The 19,873-nt window shown below is 38.1% G+C and overlaps 1 protein-coding gene across 1 annotated transcript in view; it reads right to left on the reverse strand.

Moving 5' to 3' along the window:
* The window catches only part of LOC122801036 (thyroglobulin-like), a 134,513-nt gene extending 115,254 nt beyond the window's left edge, over positions 1 to 19,259 (reverse strand). Inside the window, exon 1 of the mRNA XM_044070499.1 lies at positions 19,062 to 19,259. Within this exon, the coding sequence (XP_043926434.1) occupies positions 19,062 to 19,248 (187 nt within the window). The 5' untranslated portion in view covers positions 19,249 to 19,259. The remainder of the gene's footprint in view (positions 1 to 19,061) is intronic.
* Positions 19,260 to 19,873: the final 614 nt, after the last annotated feature.

Below are 19,873 nucleotides of genomic sequence, written 5' to 3' on the forward strand. Positions count from 1 at the left end.
ATATTTTAGCCATGTTTATTTCCGTTTGTTATATACCCTGTTAAGGTGAGGATTCTTCCAATGGAGTTTGTTTTTGATGTTAGACTTGGACCTACTTTTAGCAGTTATGGCAGACTTAGTGCAACAATTTACATGTTGCTTTAGTGTTTTTTTATGAATAATTCTACATAGGTAGCTGTGTACTCTGAGTTTGGAGGAGCCTTGAAATTTGACAAACTGTCAGTTAATAGGATGTGGTTTTCCTTATAATAGCTTTTAACAGTTACATGTTTAGTTGTGTTTTCAGGGTTGATTTTTATTTCAAGTGAGACAGCTTTGTGTTCCAACCACATAATGAGGATGTGACACTGGCAGGGGGGTAATGTTCTCCCATGTTGTGAGTTCTATGCCAAGTATATTTGATTCTCTAGTTGGCATGTGTACTATCTGGTCCAGGGTATATATGTTGATAAATCTTAGGAAAAAATTGTGCCCCTGAGTTAAAGGCATTGTGTGTTTCCCATTCTATTGAGGAGTAGTTAAAGTCTCCCATGAATAGGGTATTTGGTTGGATGGTGAATGCAACTGGTAGGTCAGGGTACATTTTGTAAGCTTCATGGGTCACAGAGGGTGTCTGTAGCTGGCCAAGACATGACAAGGAACTTGTCTGTAGAGACTTGAGTGGATGAACTCCAGGCCATTATCATGTTTAACCAAGCCAGTGTTGTATTTGTTGCTAACATAGATCAGGACACCTCCACTTTTAGCCCTTGTCTGTGCTGATGTTGGTCTAAATGTGCTGTGGCCTTGCACTGCCGGAGTATTTTCTGCAGCTTTAAATCAAGTCTTGTTAATAGCACAGATGTCTACATTCTCCTTAGTGAAGAGCTCTTCTATAATGTGGAGTTTCTTGTTTAGGCTCATAGCATTCATAGCATTGAGCAGTAACATCTTAAGGTTACTTTGTTTTTGTTTTTGTTGTTTTTGCCGTGTTGGTATCTTTGTCATTTTGACATTGCCTAAAACTCTCTAAGGGGGTGAATAAAGTTTTAGCAAATATCCAGAAGTCTAGGGGCACAGGTACAGACCACGTTGGCAAAGCAAGGTCATCTGCCAATCATATCCTCCCATGCTGATAGTTATTGGATACCCATGAGTAATATCATAAATTAAGCCAATTATTAAAATCAAGCATTTTCTGATCATATTGTGGCATTATCCCTGCTTCTCCTCATTATAATATGATTAACACTGATATGTGGCAGAAAGTAAATATGATATCAGTACGAGGAGACAGTTATTACAAACATAACATGCTCAGTGGCTTTACGTACTCCTAATATGATGCAGGAATTATCAATATCATATGTTGTGGATTATGATCCTCAAATTGCCAGTGTCTATTTCACAATCCACATTGCTCATTCTTCCATATATGTTTCATACACCTTTAAAAGTGTACTTTCCTACATTCTCTGTATGACTTCTTTTGTGCAATCATCAGCTAGTGCCCGGTTATAAGGACTGAGACTTAGACCTGGAGTCCAGCAGTCTGTATCTTGTGTGAGCATTTACAAAAGTTACTGGTAATATGCAGGAATGGATTACTCAACAGATGTGATGTATTCAGCTCTACTTACTGGTAACACTTTCACAGTTAGATGGTTTTGATCCTCTGGCTAATAAGCTTCCTTTTAAGGTAGGCCATATGCCTTCAAGCACACTTCTCATGTTATCCCTTAAACTGTGTACCTTCTGGCAAGTGTGCGATGAATTCTTCTATGGCATCAGCAGATTGTGTATAGGTGTAAAGGATATGATTAAGATAGGTAGTTGTTCAAATCTAGCAGTGTGTACTTTACATGAATGTGTACAAAAACAAATGGTAATAGACAAGAATGGCTTATTCAACAGATGTGATTTGCACAGTTTTGCTTAATGGTAACACTTCAATAGGTGGAGGATTTTGGCTGTTAAGTTCCCTTTTAAGGGAGGCCATATGCATTCGAACAAATTGTTCATGTTACCCTTTGACTGTGAGCCCTCTGACAACTGTGCTATGACTTCTGTGGTGTCAGTAGCTGCTGCATTGTTCTAATGAATGTGACTAGCATAGGCAAGTGTTTGAATCCAGCAGTATAAACTTTGAATGAGTGTGTAAAAACAAAATATTTGAGACATGCATGAATGGCTTAATAACAGATGTGATGAGAGATATTTTATTGTTTTTTGATGGGTGATCCCATACGTGCAATACTTCCTTCTAAGCATGCTCATTTTAACAATGTACATTTAGTATTTCCCATTACATGACTGTTAGTACAGAGGGTCTATATTAAATTATTGAACGGCACGAATGTCGAACGGCGAGATTATCGAAAGTGCCGTTCATTGAGTTCTGGTTTGTGGGATTGGGGTGCAGTGAAGATTGGGAATTTTGCCCTTTCCTCACTGTAGTGCAGTCTCGGAGTTGGTATATATAATTAGTGGTGGGTGTAGGGGGCTGCGCCCCCCACAAAACCAAGTAATGTGAATGGCACTTTTGATATTTCGGCTGTTCAACATTCGTTCCATTAGATAATTTAATATAGACCCTAGTACAGAGCAGAATCAATAATCAATGTTTGGAATTAGGAATACTCATTTCTCATCTTTTGTTAAAACTGCTTGGAATTTGCCTTCAGTAGCATCTGCTGACTGTCAAGCTATGGAGCTTAGATCTGAAGTACAGATGAAAACACTAGTGATGTAGGCAAGTCAAGACATTTATTATGTCAACTGTCACAGATTCCAGAGTTCAATATTCCCCTGATATGAAGTTAGATTGTCTGTAAGGTAATTTGATGCTTGGAATATGCCAGTTACCATTGTCTGTTGCACAATGCTAATTTCATTTGTCAGTCTCCTGTGATGTTGTCGCACTCTCATAAAATGTGTAGATTATTTCAACTGTTGTACAAATAGGTCTGTGACATTGATAGCTAATGCACATATCATACAACTGTGTGTTAAGTAGTCAGGGGTTTGACTCCTATTTGGTGTACTTTGTAGCAGTGTGTAAACAGTTGATAGGCAATAATGACTTGCTAAACTGATTTGCTAAAGTTTACTTGGGCATGAGACTTCCACAGATGGTGAGATTTGCACAATAAGTACTGTGCTCACTTTTATCCATGGCCATATTCAGGCACACAAAAACTGTTTATGATGACCTATCTCTATATTTGTAGTTTCTGGCAAGAGTTATATAACTTTGTTCTGTTGTGTCATTAACTAGTGGACAAATTGATGGACCATGAGTTATGCAAGTAGAGTAAAAATCCATGCTGATCTCACCTGTGGAATACTGATAGCTAGCATTATCATATGGTACTAATGCCATGCAAGCATAAAACTGTGAAGGTATGGTATATCCCTCTGACAGATTCCATGCCTCACTGACATCATACTTTGAATTATATACTAGCTGTTGACTTTCAATCCACCCCTGGGTTATATACTAAATTTACCTGTGCATTTTACATTTCAAATTATTTCTAAATATAAATGTGTATGTGCATCCTTACCTCCTCTGAAGATGTCCTATAGTTTTATTATAGTCAAGTCTATGAACTCCTATTATAAATGTCAAAGGTAATGATTTTGAAGCCAGGCATGTCTATTTTGTTTGCCTGATGTTACAGTATGTTCCCCTGAATGGTATTTGGCAGACTCTGATTTCCTAAGTACTGAAGGAATACATGAATAAAATAAAGTTATGTAAAATATATATTGGAAATATGACATTAAAAAAAAGGAATGATATGAACATATAATGAAGGATTGCTATTTAATGTATACATAGAAAAAAACTAAGGGATGTTTTTTAAAAATGCTACATATGAAAGAAGGAATGATGTGAAATTCTTTGTGAAGCAACTGATTTTTGTAGAGGCTATTAAGAATAAGTTACCTATAAAAAGTAACAGGATATATAAAATGTTGGAAGAGAGAAAATTTAAAGAGTGATATATGGATGAAACTATAAGGTCTGAGAACAAACCAGTTTGTCCAGTAGGTGGTTAGACAAATATATTCGTGAGGGTGGGGGAATGAAAGGGTTAAATGGAAGGAGGGTTGATTGGGAGGAAATGAGGTAAGGTGTGGGGAGGGGTTAAGGGGCTTAGGCAAAACCAACTGGGTAAGGAATCACATTTTGGAGTGAACTTGCTAAGGCACGGTATGGCACACCCATGATGATCTGTAGGTATTCCGGGAAAAAGGTAGGCCTCTGGGTACTGGTTGGAGGCAGGTGGTCTGTACATATAATGTATATATATATATATATATATATATATATATATATATATATATATATATATATATATATATATATATATATATATATATAAAATTTTAGAATCTGGGTATAGGCAGAGGGTATTTGTACTATACTTAGCTGTCTGATTTCTACAATGGTCGTATTTCCCATATTCTCTGCACACTATATCTCTGTTCAGTTTTGTGCTTATAGGAGACTAGACATCACTGCCTCTTTAGTACCAAGTGTTTTGTTTATTGGCAGAAAAAAGACAGAAAATCTACCCAAAGATGGCCAATCAACAAAATCCACAAGTGTTCCAATTAAAATGTAGTCCTTTAATACGAATAAACCTTCGACTTGAAAATAAAATGAAAAATAAAAAAGCTCAAAACTGCCCCTTGAAGATATCCAATAAGCGCTTTTGACTGTTGCCTTCCTCAGATCGTGTAAGACACTAGGGACTTCCATTTCCTTTTATATATGAAATTCTATACTGTTTGACCAATCACCATTGATGAATACTTGGCAATATCCAATCCTATCTTGTTATCTCAAGATTAATTTGCATGTAATCAACTCTATGCTTCTGTTTCCCGCCTTTATTGAGTATGTAAATTAAATGTTCCAGTCCTTCATTTTGATTGGATGTATATTGTGTTATTGATGATAATGTGAGCAAAGTGAGTATTACTCTTCCATTTTCCTTTAATTCTCAAGACCAGTAACAGGTGGCGCTGTTCTAAATGATGTAGTATCCATAAGTAAACAGAAGCATTCATAAACACTCCAAATATTAAATCTTTGAAGAAATTTATGAATATAACTTTCTATTCATTACAATGCTATGCAGGTATGATGGATCTTTATGGTGTGTCCTATAGGGCATACCGGTTGCAAATCTGGCAATGTGATTATAGCAACTAGATAGTTTATTGAGTTTAGTTTTATTTACGTTGGTAAGTAAAGGGGAAGCATAAAGTAGAGTTGAGAGTAAGTGAGAACAAGCAATGGCAGTTCTGGCAGCTGGGGTTAGGAAAGGTTTGATTTTGTAAAGCGACCCAAGTTTTTATTGATGGATTTAATAGTATTATTGACATGCATGTCATATTTAAGGTTATTATCAATGATGACACCTAGGAGTTTGGGGATATTGTTGTACCATTATTAGACTGTATGGAGAAGGATAAGGCATTGTTCCTACTAGTAGGGGAGAAAAGTAGCAGCTTTGTTTTATTTATTAGGGTTTAGTATCAGATGACGGTCATATAACCAAGTTTCCACTGTGTTAAAAGTATTCTGGGATAATGTCCACAGATCTGACTGGGAGGAAGCTGAGCATATCAGAGTGTAGTCATCTGCATATTGAATACATGTTGCATCAGGGATGACAGTGAAGAGGTCGTTAACAAAAATGGAGAATAGAAGGGGTCCCAGTATAGAGCCCAGGGAGACTCCCAGGGTATTAGGTAGGAGAGTAGATAGTTTTATTCTGCCATAGGACTGCCTGTTTTCTACCATTCAGATAAGATGGGAACCATTGGAGGGCTAGATTATCTAAGTGATTAGTTTTCAGGATATGAAGTAGTAATTGGTGATCTACCATGTTGAACGCCTTGGAAAGATCAAAGAAGAGGGCTGAGGATAGTTTATTATTGTTGCGGTTATGGTTTATGGTGTTAGAGAAGGCAAGGAAGGCTGAAGTGGTGCTGTGATGAGGCCTAAAACCATACTGAGAGTTAGCCAGTTGATTGTTCTGGATAAGATGGTGCAGTAATTGTCTATGGATGCATTTTTCCATAATTATGGCCAATGGTAACAATATAGCTATGGGCCTGAAATTAGATAATTCAGTGGAACTACCACTTTATGTAGTGGCATTACATAGGCTATTTTCCAGCTGGAGGGGATGGTGGCTTCTGCTAAGGTTCCGTTAATTAGGCTACAGATGGGGAAAGCTATGGCATTAGCAGCTTTTAGCAAATATTCTGCCAGGGGAAGATCAGCTGATAGAGTGGTAGGTTTTAATTTTTTAAGTAGGGCATGAATAAGAGAGGTGGCAACTGGTTGAAATCTAAAGGACAGGTGGGTACTAGGAAAAGAGGACTTTAAACTAGGGAAACTAGGAGGAAGCTGACTAGCTAGGGATTGGATAGTCTCAGTAAGGAAGCAGTTTAAGATATTTGCAACATCCTCAGGAGGTTTATCTATGGCAGCTGCGGGGGTTGGAGTGGTGCTTTGACCAGGGTGCATTAGTTTATTTATGCCTGCCCAGAACGTTTGAGGGTTACTTTGATTTTTCTGTTGTAGATGGCAGTAGTAGTTCTTTTTATCTAGTAAAATGGATTTTTTAGTTTCATTTCTTACCTGCCGATATGCGATTTGGTCTAGGGTTTTTTTTCTGATACGTCATAGGGACCATGCTCTGTTTCTGAAGGTGATTTTTGATTTGGTGTCTTTAGTAAGCCATGGTGCAACTTTTGTTTTTATTCTAGTGGAGCGGGCAGGAGAATGAGAATCTAGGATCGTAAGGAATTTGTAATTAAAGTAGGGAGCAGCTTCGTCCAGGGGTAATTGTTTTAGTACTGACCAATTACAAAATTTAAGTGCATCCTGGAATTTGGCAGAGTTAAAGTACTTCTTGCATATTATTATTTTGAGGATGGGCTGATGGGGGTTTATGACTTTATGCTTAATTATGTAGATAAGAAAGTGGTCACTTAGGTCGTCAGGGTGGGTACCTGATGTGTACTGTTGGGGATGGCTATTGATAAGGATCCAGTCTAGTATACTTTCTTTATGATTAGGTTTACCTATCCTGGTGGGGGTGGATATGAGTTGTGTAAACTCATATAGGTTTACATGGGTGGATGGAGATTCAGAGGAACAGGTATTCCAATCTATGTTGCAATCTCCAAGTATAATGGTTTCTTGAGGACATGTGCTGGATAATGAATGGAGGATGTTTTCTAGGGTAGCAACATTGTTCCCTGGAGGAATATACATACAGACAATCTTTATGCACGTATTTTTATTAATTATTATTAACATAATAGTATATATATGCACTACCAATCACTCTTTTCCTTATGCTGCTGTTGGAGTTTCTGAACATTGGGGGAGGGCATTGAAGTCGCAGGTAATGACATGATTTCTAGGCTCATTTAGGCAAATAAGAGTCATACGGTCTGGGATTAATGTGGTGACAGGTGTGCTTGAGGGAAGTTAGGAGCATGGTAAAACAGGTGTTTAGTTTACATTAAGGGGATCTTGGGGTTGAACATAGGTGGGATAGAGTTGCAACAGCTGAAGGGGGCTGGGTTAATGGTTAATTTAAGTGAGCTTTGGGGCAAATGTGGAGGTCTTGTAACCTGTTACTTCCCACCTTTAGTATAGAAAGGTTTGGAATGGGGGTTTGTAATTCTGAATTAGTCAATTTGGCAGGCATCCTAGTTTAAGCAGAGGGAGTTGGGGGGAATAGGGTTCATGTTCACTTGATTGATATGACAGTGGTATGAATTGATGGTGCTGTTAGCCGAAGTGTCAGGTTGGGTTAGTAGTATTAAATGTGTATTGCAGGGCTCTGGGGTAGCTTTTATAAGTGAGGTGTGGTAAGGGAGTTGCAGTCCCCATGGGGTAGGAGATTGGGGGATGGATTGTTGAGTTAGTTGGTGCAGGTTTGTGAGGAAGGGAGGCATACCAGTTGGTCAAGGAGGATTTAGCTGCAATGACTACAGTTTCATGGGTGACAGGATATGGTAATTTACAAAAATTTGGAAGGGACTTATGCTGGAAGGGTATAGGTGTTAGGGTGAAGATTGTGGTACATTGACCATTGTCAAAGTAAGTTGGTTGCAAGGGTCAGTGTTGATATATGGAGGGTGCATCCACCTACAGTTTGTATGGTTATTACTCCATGGATGTATTGATGCCATTTACAGGGTGTTTTTTGCCTGACAAAGGCTTTCTTGCCATATAAGAGATAGTGGGTTCAATGGCAGGATTACTGGGCAATGGAACCAATAAGAAAGGAAATATCATAGTGGTTATTAGTACATCCATCGGGCAGGAAAAGGGGCCGCAGTTAGGCTTGATGGCAAGTTGTTGACCTTGTTTTGTTTTGGGTGATGGTGGGCTTCTTAGAGTTTTTGTCCTACATTGTCCTTGTGGAGTTTCTCATGGCGAGGGTTTAGTTTTCGGTGGTGCATTTGGTAGGTACTGATTGGGGAATCATGGTGAGGCTACTATTGGTAGTTAGTTAAGCAAGAGTTTACCCATTATACAGAGGTTATGTAGGTTATGAGGTTATAGTTGTCACTTTAGCATTGTAGAGGGATCGAGGAGTTTAATTTTAGCTGTTTAGGCAGTTTGCTATTTTGGCTGTTTATGGGATAGGGCGGTGGGAGGTGATGACATGAATCTGAGATAGTACCATATGGGAAGTATGGACAGGAAAGCAAATGTAAAATTGAACAATGACATTTTTTTTCTTTATTGCATGGATTTTATAGGAAATGGGATGTGTAAGCTTATTATATTGCAAAAATACAGAAGATGATTTGTTGAAGGACATAAAGGGGTAGCTATGTTGAAAGGGATAGGGAGGAAGAATGTATTATTGTTATTATTATTATTATTATTATTATTATTATTATTATTATTATTATTATTATTATGGAAAAATATATTATGGTTTTGTGCTATGTGTATTTGATATTTCAAAATTAGATTATGTTTAATGAAAAAAGAATGTCAAGATAGGAAAGCAAAGGATGCAAATAGTGTATGTGATGTGAAATTTTGTAAATAGAATAAAGTGAATAATTACATATGATATAAATAATATAAATAATGCAAATAATATGAATGATGTAAATTAAGCAACCCCGACTCTTTTTTTATATATAATTTACTTAAGGCATTTGTATAATTAAAACATCACTAACATATTCTGTATTTGCAATAGATTTCCAAGATATATATATATATATATATATATATATATATATATATATATATATATATATATATATATATATATATATATTACTGCTGAAGTAAGAATCATTCTACCACCTTACTTATGGGTGCTGTCTTTAGCCCCAAATCTACAACTACCCCTAACCCCAATTCTATACATTACCTTATGAAAAACTCTCTTCAAACAATTTTGTCTCACACATACACCTTGTAGCCATAAGTGTAAAAACACTATCTCTTAGCTAGCCCTTAACCTAATTCTAATCTGTAAACACTCACTGACACACTCCTATTCTTAATGCTGAAACTTTCACAATATCATAAAGTTGCAGTAGTAGTAAAATAAACACTTATCTGCAAGTAAACAAACATAATACAGTCTACAAAATGTCAATGTCCTGAGCATCATTTCTGATATCTGATATCACATCCTTTTCACAAAACATATGCATTAGGTCAAAGAGGTGACAGAAACAATTTTAACAAACTGATACTTCAGCTGTCCACTGTCACAATATCTTTCACTTCAAATGTAGTGCTTGCCATAAACTTAACTCAAATTAGTACTACAGCGGATATGGGCTGCCCCCTATATTTACATCTGTCTTGGCAATAATTGTCCTTCTTGTTATCTATATGCGATACACAATATGTATCCAATGGCCGTAATCAAAGTAATCAAGCCTCAGTTTTTCTCAGTTATTTTTACATGCTTCATCAGATGTACTTTCATCAGAGCCTTTTCTTCTCCATTTTTGTTAATACAAAACTGACAATCAGCTGCTCCTTGTGCATTGCTTTGCCCACTGTTTCTACCAAGCCCAGATGTCCTCCCTGAGACATTCTCCTACTATGTTCTGGGTTGGTGAGGAGACTGAGGTATGTGGGGTAGTGTTACACTGCTGTTGCTGAGGGAGAGTTTCTCCCTTAAAAGGCCTAATCTCTCCACCACCTTCCTTCTCCAGTTCCTGAGTGACTAATCCAAGTCAGGTTATCTGGGTCACTGTTAGAGCTTCATCCCCCTGTCACATGGAGTCAGGCCTCTTTTGTCAGAATTTGTTACAATAGAGGAGTAGCTTTTTTCTCTATGAGCTGACACCCATGAATGTGATTATATTGGAGGCTGCAGAATGTTTTATGTTGCATCTGGGTGTTAGGGTTGTAACCCCCTTGGAAAATATTTTTTTTAGATTTTGGTAGTATTTTTCTAAGTCACATTTCATGAACTGCATTTGTGAAAATGGCAGTAGACAAACTTACTTGCTGAATTTACTAGAAACGGGATCAAAAATTTACTGATGTGCTCTTTGTAAACTGTATAAAAATACTTCAGGCAGATGAGAAATCATAAACAATTCAAACTCTTAAGCTTAGTATACCAGATGTAATTATGTCATGAAAAATAACATTAATGGTATGTTTGTTGATTAAAATACCATACACTGTTGGGAACATAAGAAGATCCATCAGACTGTATTGTATCTTTATTACTAAAATAATGATCATGATCCATTAGAATCATCTGTCCACCTTTACCCACTTGTTTTTCTGTGCTGAAACATCCCTGTAAGGATTTCATAATACATATATTTCAATTCCATTATCCTTACTTACATATTACTTATGCCATTATTTCTGAAGCCCTCTTTGCTCATGTTCACAACCATTTAAAACACACTTGTAAAATATTGCTTATGGATTTAAGATTAAATGTGTGAAACACATGTTGCTTAAATGGCCCATTAATGCACCTTTTTTTCTTTGTTGTTTAAGTTTTTGTCCTCTTCAGTATTCATGTGATTGACAAATTAAAATTATTTCCACTATAAATGCCCAGGTTCTTGCAAGGAACACTATATAAAACCTTGGGAGATTGCATGAAACCCAAACCACTTTATAAAATGGCTTCCCTCCTCCCCTTGTTCTAATGCCACAGATAAGAAATGCTGTATCACTGCAAAATTATTTCATGAAGGCAGGACTCAGTGTTTGGGGAATACTCCCCACTTGATCCCACAATATCTGTTCCAAAGGAAAATAAGAAGTTAGCACATTTACAGTTAGGGAGTCACTCCAGAAATCTAGACATTCAATATCAACAGCATCTGAATGCTTCCCTCCTAAATTTCATAAGATTCATGCCACAATAACCAGTAAGCACCTCACCTAGCTGATCAGCAAAAGGAAAAAGTTTCTGACTTCTGTAAATAATTTCCCAATATCTTTCTGGCATGGATCCTTTGTTGAGTAAAACAATGCTCATCATATTGAACACTGTTGCTGTAGGCTAAGCTATATGGGTTATATCTTACATAGGCTATAACAGCTTTCCTGTTCTTGAACAGAATGCTCCTCTGCGGGCTTTCAAGGATTAACAGTCAGAATGGGCTATTCCTTTGAAATGGACAAATAAGTTCCCTATGGAGAAACACCTTCCACCTTTAACAATTGTTTGTTTTATTATACTTTCCTCTTTAGAAAAGTTATTTTTAAGCTAGGAGTTTGTGTTTTAAGCTAGGAGTTTGTGTTTTAATGGACTGTCATGAGACTATACTGACCTTTCAAATATGACTGCACTTTTTTCCTGTCAGTTTAAAAGTTGTTTAAATTAAAAGAAAACCATTTTCTGTTGGTAAACTATGTTCATTTTACTTTTGGGGGCTGGACATTTGTTTTAAAGTGCCTTTTACAGTCTTTTGTGTGACAAAAGTAATTTTTAAATACTTTTAGTTTTTGCCAGCTTTTGCTGCTTGAGGCACCATTTCAGCATAACCATGGAACAAACTGCCAGTCACATGGCCAGCCCTTCTTCCAGCCACAATAAAGAAAAAGTTAAGCAAACAACCAGTTAGCAATTTTCCTCAGAAGCAGGTGGGTGACTCTGTTGTGACCATTGCTTGCTCTTCATACCATTCATCTTTTACCCTGGATCCCTCGATGTAGCACCTACAGCCACTATGGACTGTGGATAGTCATGTCATCTGTGGCTGTTGAGTTACTCCCTTATCAGCCCTGGAAGAGGGAACAGAGAAGACATTCCTGTTTTGTTAGAATGCTTTGCCAATCCCTGGAGAAGCTGCTTCTGCCATTGATAACACTACTGGCTGCATTTTTGCTGACAAAAAGAAACAGAAAACTACAAATGCCTACTCTTCAAATTTATTTAGACAGGAGTAGTTTATATTGTCTGGCTCAGGGTTTAATTGAAGTCAAGTCAAGTACAAGTCAAGTACAACTTTATTGTCATTCAGACCATACAGCAAGTGCACAGCTGAACGAAATTACATTTCTCAAGTTCATGTGTAAAAAACATGCAATTTAAAAACAAACACATAACAGCACTAACAACCACATCAACAACAACAGCAACTACAGCAACAGCAACTACAGTGTCCAAGCGTTTGAGCTGCAATAACTGTGCTTTTCCTATCCCAGTGGCGATTTCAGTGACTAGTCATCCTACCATCCATACTGTCACCAACTCCATCTCAGCATCAATAAATGTTCTAAAGTCCCTGTCCATTCATCTCTGATCACTCCAGTCCTCTCCACCAGCACACCACTACCTGAGGCCCAAATGATTTACAGTGGTCACAACAGTCCTCTTCTTCCACTCTATCCTCACTGAGATCATCAGCTCCATCCACTAACACCAGCAACATTCCAGATTCTGGACCAGTCCTTGACCCAACAGAACCAATCACAGTCCAAAATCCACAAACCGGTTCCAATTCCTACACTCAACACAACTGCCATCCCAGAAGACCTGAGATGAACATGGTGAGCGCAACAGTCGCCAAAAGACCAACAATCCAAAATCAAGGCAAATCCACCAAAACTGAGCAGGAAAGCAGAAAAGCACCACTGCTGCATTCACCACACACCAGATGAAAGAAATGGTTTACAAAACAGACTACATAACAGAACTATATAAATGTGAAAAACCAAACTGGGGGAGGAGGTAAATAAGAGATTATGGTAGTTAAGATCCCTTTACAAAACAGCAGGGCAAAACCTGCTAGCTGGTCAGTTTTCTATTGCTCTTGGTTCTGTTGGTTTAGAGATACCCTGGAGACCACCTTTGCATAAAGTAGAAACCCTTCTTGCTGAAGTGATTGCAAGCAGGAAAGCAGTTTTCCATGATAAGTACTTAATTCTGCTGCTGCTGCTGGTTCAAAAGGAGATGTTAGCTATGTTTACCAGTGACACATCTTCCTCTTTAGCTGCGTTGTTCTGTGTTAGCAGTAAGGGAACTAGGGGCAGAGCCATTATTTGTTCCGAGACATACCACCTTCCAATCCAGAGGTGGTATGTGTGTGCAGAATTTTTTTTGGTGGTGGTTGTGTGTGTGAATAAGTCTATTTCCTGGTAGTCCCCATTTCCTGTAATGGATTTGAAGATGTCTGGATGCAGCATCCATTCGTGAGCACCCGTGGTAGTTCAATGTTGAAGCTCAGGGCCACATCCAGAGGTTCCTTATCAGCAATTGACCCTGTTGAAGAAAGCGGTCTGAATGTCTGAATTGCCAGTTTTACTGCCATCCTTTTTTTTGATTTTGATTGTGTAGGTCTTGTCTCCTGTCCATAGTCCATAAGCCTTGTATGCCAGCTTGTCTAGCATAACCCAACCGAGGTCTGAGGCGCCCGTGTGATAGTCTGGGTCTGGTGGGCTGCCATTTGATTTGATGTGTCCAGTTCTGCACCAGAGAGTTATCCTCTGGGATGGTATCAGCCTTGACTTTTATATTGACTGTGTATATGGACGCAGTAGTAGCAGATGGCCTTTCTTTTCTTTTGCTAATTTGTTTTGTTTGTCGCTTGTAACAGGCAGTCGTCCAGGTAAGGGTAAAAATTTGATCCCTGAAAGCCTGCAATGAGCATACCAGATATGTGTTCAGAAGCGGACAGGTATAGAATAGTCTCCCATTGTTGAAAAGTCTGGAGTAAAATCCTTGCCCTTGTTCCATAGATGGTACCTTTTCTATAGCTCTCATCCTTATATTAAGTCTATTTGTTCTAGAGCTTTTGTCCTTTAGTTTGGAGGTAGGTTTTGGTCCTCCCTTTGTCTATTGTCTGTAAAATCCATTTGTCTCCTGTGATGTAATGCCAGTTTACTGGACCAATTCTTGGAAGGCCAGTTCCTACTAAACCTTGGAGGCTGGACCTGTAAAAAATCCTTGACTGTCTGGACAGATTTGCTTTCTTCTTCCCTTCTTTCACACCTGCTGTGCAGGTGAGCCAAAACAAATATGCTTATCATAGGATATATAGGAGCTTTTTGATTTTACATGGTCTGGGCATCATAGCCACATTTTAAGGAATGTACTGACCTGCTGTATGTTGTTATGTACCATTTCTGAAGAGACTTTTAGTTAACTGGTCTAACATAAATTCCTGATACTGAATCATGTGGAATTGACAGTTTAAGGCCCTGGGTCCCTGTGAAATAGTTTCAGGATCTGCAAAAGGAGCCTTATGATCAAAGAAATGAGATCCTCTGCTAGACTAAGCATTTGAGTACTAGAGCTAGGCCTGTGAGAGGGGTAGTAGTAGGCACAGTCTTTGGTTGATTTGTTGCTTTTTTAGCCCCAAAAAAAGCCTTAATCATGGATGCAGGAGGCAAGCTTTCGAGAGAAAGAAAGGGCTGGGCTTTCAGCACCCCGAAACCAAGACACTCACGGTTGACTTAACTCGGTTTTTGGCGGAAACCGGGCGGATGAGAATCGGTCTTTTTTCACTTTTTTTTTTTACGGAGTGTCGGGTTTCCGGCGGCATGTTGTAAGCCAAAACTCAAGAAACCAAAATCCCAACCGAACGGCCGTCGGCCGGTTGAAAGTGTCCGTCGGTTGAAAGAAGCTGCTAGACAGGCTGCTGCGGCCGTGGTCAAGGTAAAAAAAGGTAGGTAAAAGGTATTAGGAAAATCTTATGGGGTATTTGTTTCCAACAAGTTAAACAGTTTATTCTTTTTCGCTTCTGCTTGAGCACCACGCCGCAAGAAAAAGGAGGGAAAATGCGTGGCGCCTGCTGATGCCTTTCCCGCTGAACTGCAGCAGGACAACCCATTTGTTAGGACTGCAGATGCATCCTTGAAGGACATCATGAAACATGCATTCGGGAGTCAGTGTAACCACTGCCATTTAAGCACCACCTTCTTAGAATCTACCTTATCTTATGTCTTATCTTATGCCATCTTAAAATTCAAGCTGTTGACCCTTCTTATAAAGTCATTTCTGGTAAAAGAAAGATTCAAGATTATGAACTTGGACAGGAAAATGAAAGGACAGATTACAGGATTTCCTCCTCAGTTTTCTGATTCAGACTCAGAGAAGAGCTCCTTTTTCTGATTTTCCCTGAGGAGTTTCACTTTTTCTAGAAAGTGCCAGTATTTTCAGTGTGAGAAAATTGAGAATTCTCAGTCCCTCAGAAAATATTATGAGCTGTTACAGAAGTAATTTCCAGAACATTCACCAGTTGCTTCATTTCTGTCAGCTTTGGAGGATGTAAATAACCAAAAAGAAGCCCCAACGTTGCGAGTCCTCGGTATAAATTTAATTAAATATTGTTAAGCGCTTTCATCAACAAGTATGACTTCTTCAGAAGCTTTGGAGGATGTGTGTGTCACTACACATACTTTTCCTGATAGTCATCCTGCTACCCCTATCTGCCTTTTATAAGGGCCCTATAAAAGGCAGCTATATTTTCTAAGTTCCTCTGTCTTTTAAGTTTTTATATACTCTTTCCAAACCTGACCTAGCAGGTATAGATTTAGTAAATTCTACTGCTGCTAAACATTTAACTAATTCCCATCTACTCTTACTGAAAAGGATGGAAAGATTATTGAGAAGTATGAGGAAAGAATGTTTGCTTCTTCAACTCTGATTTTCAGAATTTTGAGCTTTCAGGTCATATGTCTAAGTTTATTGTGACTAATTATGAATGTATGAGGAATGTTTAGTCTGTAGATTCTTCTTATGAGGAAAAATCTGCTTTAAATAATTTAATTGCTTCCATTGTACAAGTCAGTACTCATTGCTTTCATTTTGTATATGACTCAGTTGATACTTCCTCCAAGGTGATGAGCATTGGTTGTGTTTTGAGGAGATTTTAAACTCCTTTGGATAAAGACATAGTTTTTGATTCCTCTGCTGTAGAGGTGATCACAAAGTGTGATGGAAGGGGTGAGTGATACAGGGAATCTCAAAGATTTTTCCACTCTCCTTTTCCAAATTTTCTAAAGGATTCTCTAACCCCTCATCCAGTTTTGGCAAAAATAAAATTATCTGTCTAAATAAATGCAAGTAAGTAGATTTTTTTAAGAAGAAGTGGCATGGGGGAGTTCCAAAAGGAATTCAGGACCCCCAAAACCAAGGACAGTCCAACAAGTCAGAATGACTATTTAAGGGACCTTGTCCACCTCCCTTCCAGTCATGACAGCCCCTTTTCTCTTCCAGAATGTCCAATCTCCACTTTTCTCTTTGGCAAGAGATAGTTTCAGACAAATGGGTTCTGAAGATCAATTATCAAAGTTACAGATGACATCTGAAGGAAATTCCTCTCTTCCAGGGAGTAATTGCTCATCTACCAGACCAGACTCTGAATTTCCACCTGTCATTTACATAATGTTGTGCCAAGGAGTGATAAAACTAGTTCCCCCTTCTCAGGTTGGGAAAGAATTTTATTCAAGGATGTTTTAGTACCAAAGAAAGAAAATGCTTGGAGACCAGTTCTGGATCTTTCTTTCCTAAACCTAGTTCTGATAGGGCCCAAGTTCAAGATGATGTCACTTCATAATCTGTTAACTCTTCTTCCTTATTCAGGTTTCCTGGTAAAACTAGATGCAAACAATGCTTATTATCATATCACTTTTCATCCATACTTCAGGTGTTTCTTAAGGTTTTGTGTGTCTGAATCACATTATCAGTTCTCTGCCTTACCCTTTTGACAATCCACTGCACCAAGAGTGTTCCCAAAGTGTCTAGCTCCAGTTATAGCTTGTTGTAGGCTACAGGATATCCACAGTTTTCCATTTTTGCATGACTTCCTTATCTTTGCAGGATCTTTTTCAAAGTGCCAGGAATATCTCACTTGGGTGAGAGATCTCTTACATTAGCTGGAGTTCCAATAGAACTTTCAAAAATATTTTTGACTCCTTCACAAAGGCTTGTTTTCCTTGTGTTTCAGCCAGGCACCTCAGTTCAGTAACAGTTTCTTTGACAGGAAAAAAAAAAACAGATCTATCAAATTCTAAGGGTTTCTACTCTCAGCAACTGTGAGGAAATACCTCAGGAGACTGAGTCTCATGGCATTTATGATTCTCAAGATAGCCCTGCCAAGACTCCACAGGAAAAAGATACAATGGTATCTGAAGTCTCTTCTTTCACAGAACCAACATCCTTTGTTTTTTCAAATCCCAGTATTAGCATTTGTCAGAAGTGAGATCATTTGGTGGAGACAGCATATATCCCTAAATCTTAGTCTCCCCTTCTCCCACCCTGTTCCTATGTAAACAGTCAACTCAGATGCTTCACACATTGTTGGGGAGCAGTTTCAGAAGGGATAGAAGTGAGTTTGTGTGAGACACCAAAGACAGATGCAAGCACATACATATAAAATAGATGCTTGCCTTTATCAACGTACTCAGATCTCTGAATCATCTTTGGTCCCCCAGAACCTCTTCAAGTAGTTAGAGACAATACCTCAGTCATGTGGTGCATCAAGTAAGGAGGAACCAGGTTGTACCCCCTTTGCAGACTAGCATTGATATCTTGGACAATCTCATTCTACAGGTATCCTACATTCTGTAGGAGCAAAACTGTGTGGCAGACAAGCTGAGCAGGACAACGGCAGATCCTCATGAATGGAAACTAGATTAGAATGGTGAAGGTAAAAAAAGATGTTACTTTTTCAACATCCTTCACCATCCATGACACCACTGTGGTCTACATGCTCCATTGACTTAGCAACCTTTGGGCAGTTTAGTTTGTCTTTGTGGTCTGCAGTATGCAAAGCTTGTTCAGTGAATACAAGCCAGATCTTCCATATAATGAGAAACCTCTTAACTCCATCCCAGGAAGGTATCTGAAAATTTGTATTTTTTATAAATCTCTGGTCCAGAACATGTAGCACTGTAGTGTATTACTGCAGTCATTTCCATATTTTATTCTTTTATTTTTTTGAGGGGAGGGGATAACTACTTATGCGTGTATTTATTTTCTCAATTCACTTTTTGATATACAGTTACACTTAAAACATATTCAGTAACAGATACATGCCACCTACTGCTGAGTTCTTTAAAACAAACATCTTGTAATTTAAATACAGAACTGCTTTAAAACCGTTAATAATATTGGTGCTAAGTGCTTCCTGCTCAGAAAGTGTGGTTTTAACCTTTAAAATATGTGTCCATCACCAGCAAAGGGTTGATTCCTAGCCTGTGTGAACTTTGTTTGCTTGACTGCTCCATACTTTGGGTATAATGCATTTGGTTGGAGGTAAGCTGAACAGGACAGATTATCTTGGGTTTAGCATACTAAAGACCTTAAAAAGTCAGTAACAAGCAGTGAACTCAAGCCACAATACTTCACTATTTAGGACTTGACATTGCTATCTGTGGTACAATGCTCACAAAGGATAGGAGGACACTATTTTACATGAAGCATGCCGATAAATCCTAATAAAGTGACTGACTCTGTCATGTGCTACTGTAAAGCAAATCAAGGAATAAGAAAAGAATGCAACCTAAAAATGTACATGACCATTCTATATTAGCAGTTTTCATGAGAACAGCCAGCATCCATCCTTACCTTCACAGCTTACCAGTCCTTGCTTTTCAGTTCCCAAGATTTTTGTACCGTTCCTATCCACACACCAGCAGAAACCAGTACTATCATGGCACTGCATTGGTTTGTAACTTCCATCCGTATCACATTGAGGTATATAGGCTCCAGGCATTGGGACTAAATGTGATTTCTCCCTCTGACACTTTTTCATATGAAGTGCTTAAGAAACATTAAGTTAATATATTAATGAATGTTGCTTAATTTCTAAAAAGTAAACAAAATGCAGATAATAATTATTAAACCATTACAGAGAACAAAAATGGCTAACCTTATAAGATATTGCAAAGATGGCTAAGATCAAATTATATCCTTAAAAGTTACACATGATAGCTTGAGAGGGTATATGAAGCTAACAGCCCTCAACTATGTGCACATATTAGTGAGTTTGCACTGAGCACGAAAGTAGTAAATCATCAACTGAGTTCTGTAATCCTGCAATACAAAATATTTATATACTACACTAACTTGATTACTGCAATTTTCAGTTGTCTATTTTTAGAGAATGTTATTACAATATTTTCAATCTATTTCATTTTGGATAAGTTAATTCTCAAATCTTCTATATGACTAGGGCTTTAGGTAGTGTTTTCTGAATGAAGATTCTTGTCAATGAAAATTTCCTATAGTTCTGAGGTTTTGTAGTGTAATTTAATTTGTTGTTGCATTTTAGTAGATCAAATGACTCTGCTCTGCTTAACCTCCTCATGTCCATAAAACCTCTAGCATGGCAAACACCCACTCAACAGACCAAAACCTCCATTACAATAAGAGTAAAG

This window comes from Protopterus annectens, chromosome 4.part1 (assembly GCF_019279795.1).
Source record: "Protopterus annectens isolate FY-2018-M chromosome 4.part1, PAN1.0, whole genome shotgun sequence".
Classification (NCBI taxonomy): Eukaryota; Metazoa; Chordata; order Ceratodontiformes; family Protopteridae; genus Protopterus; species Protopterus annectens.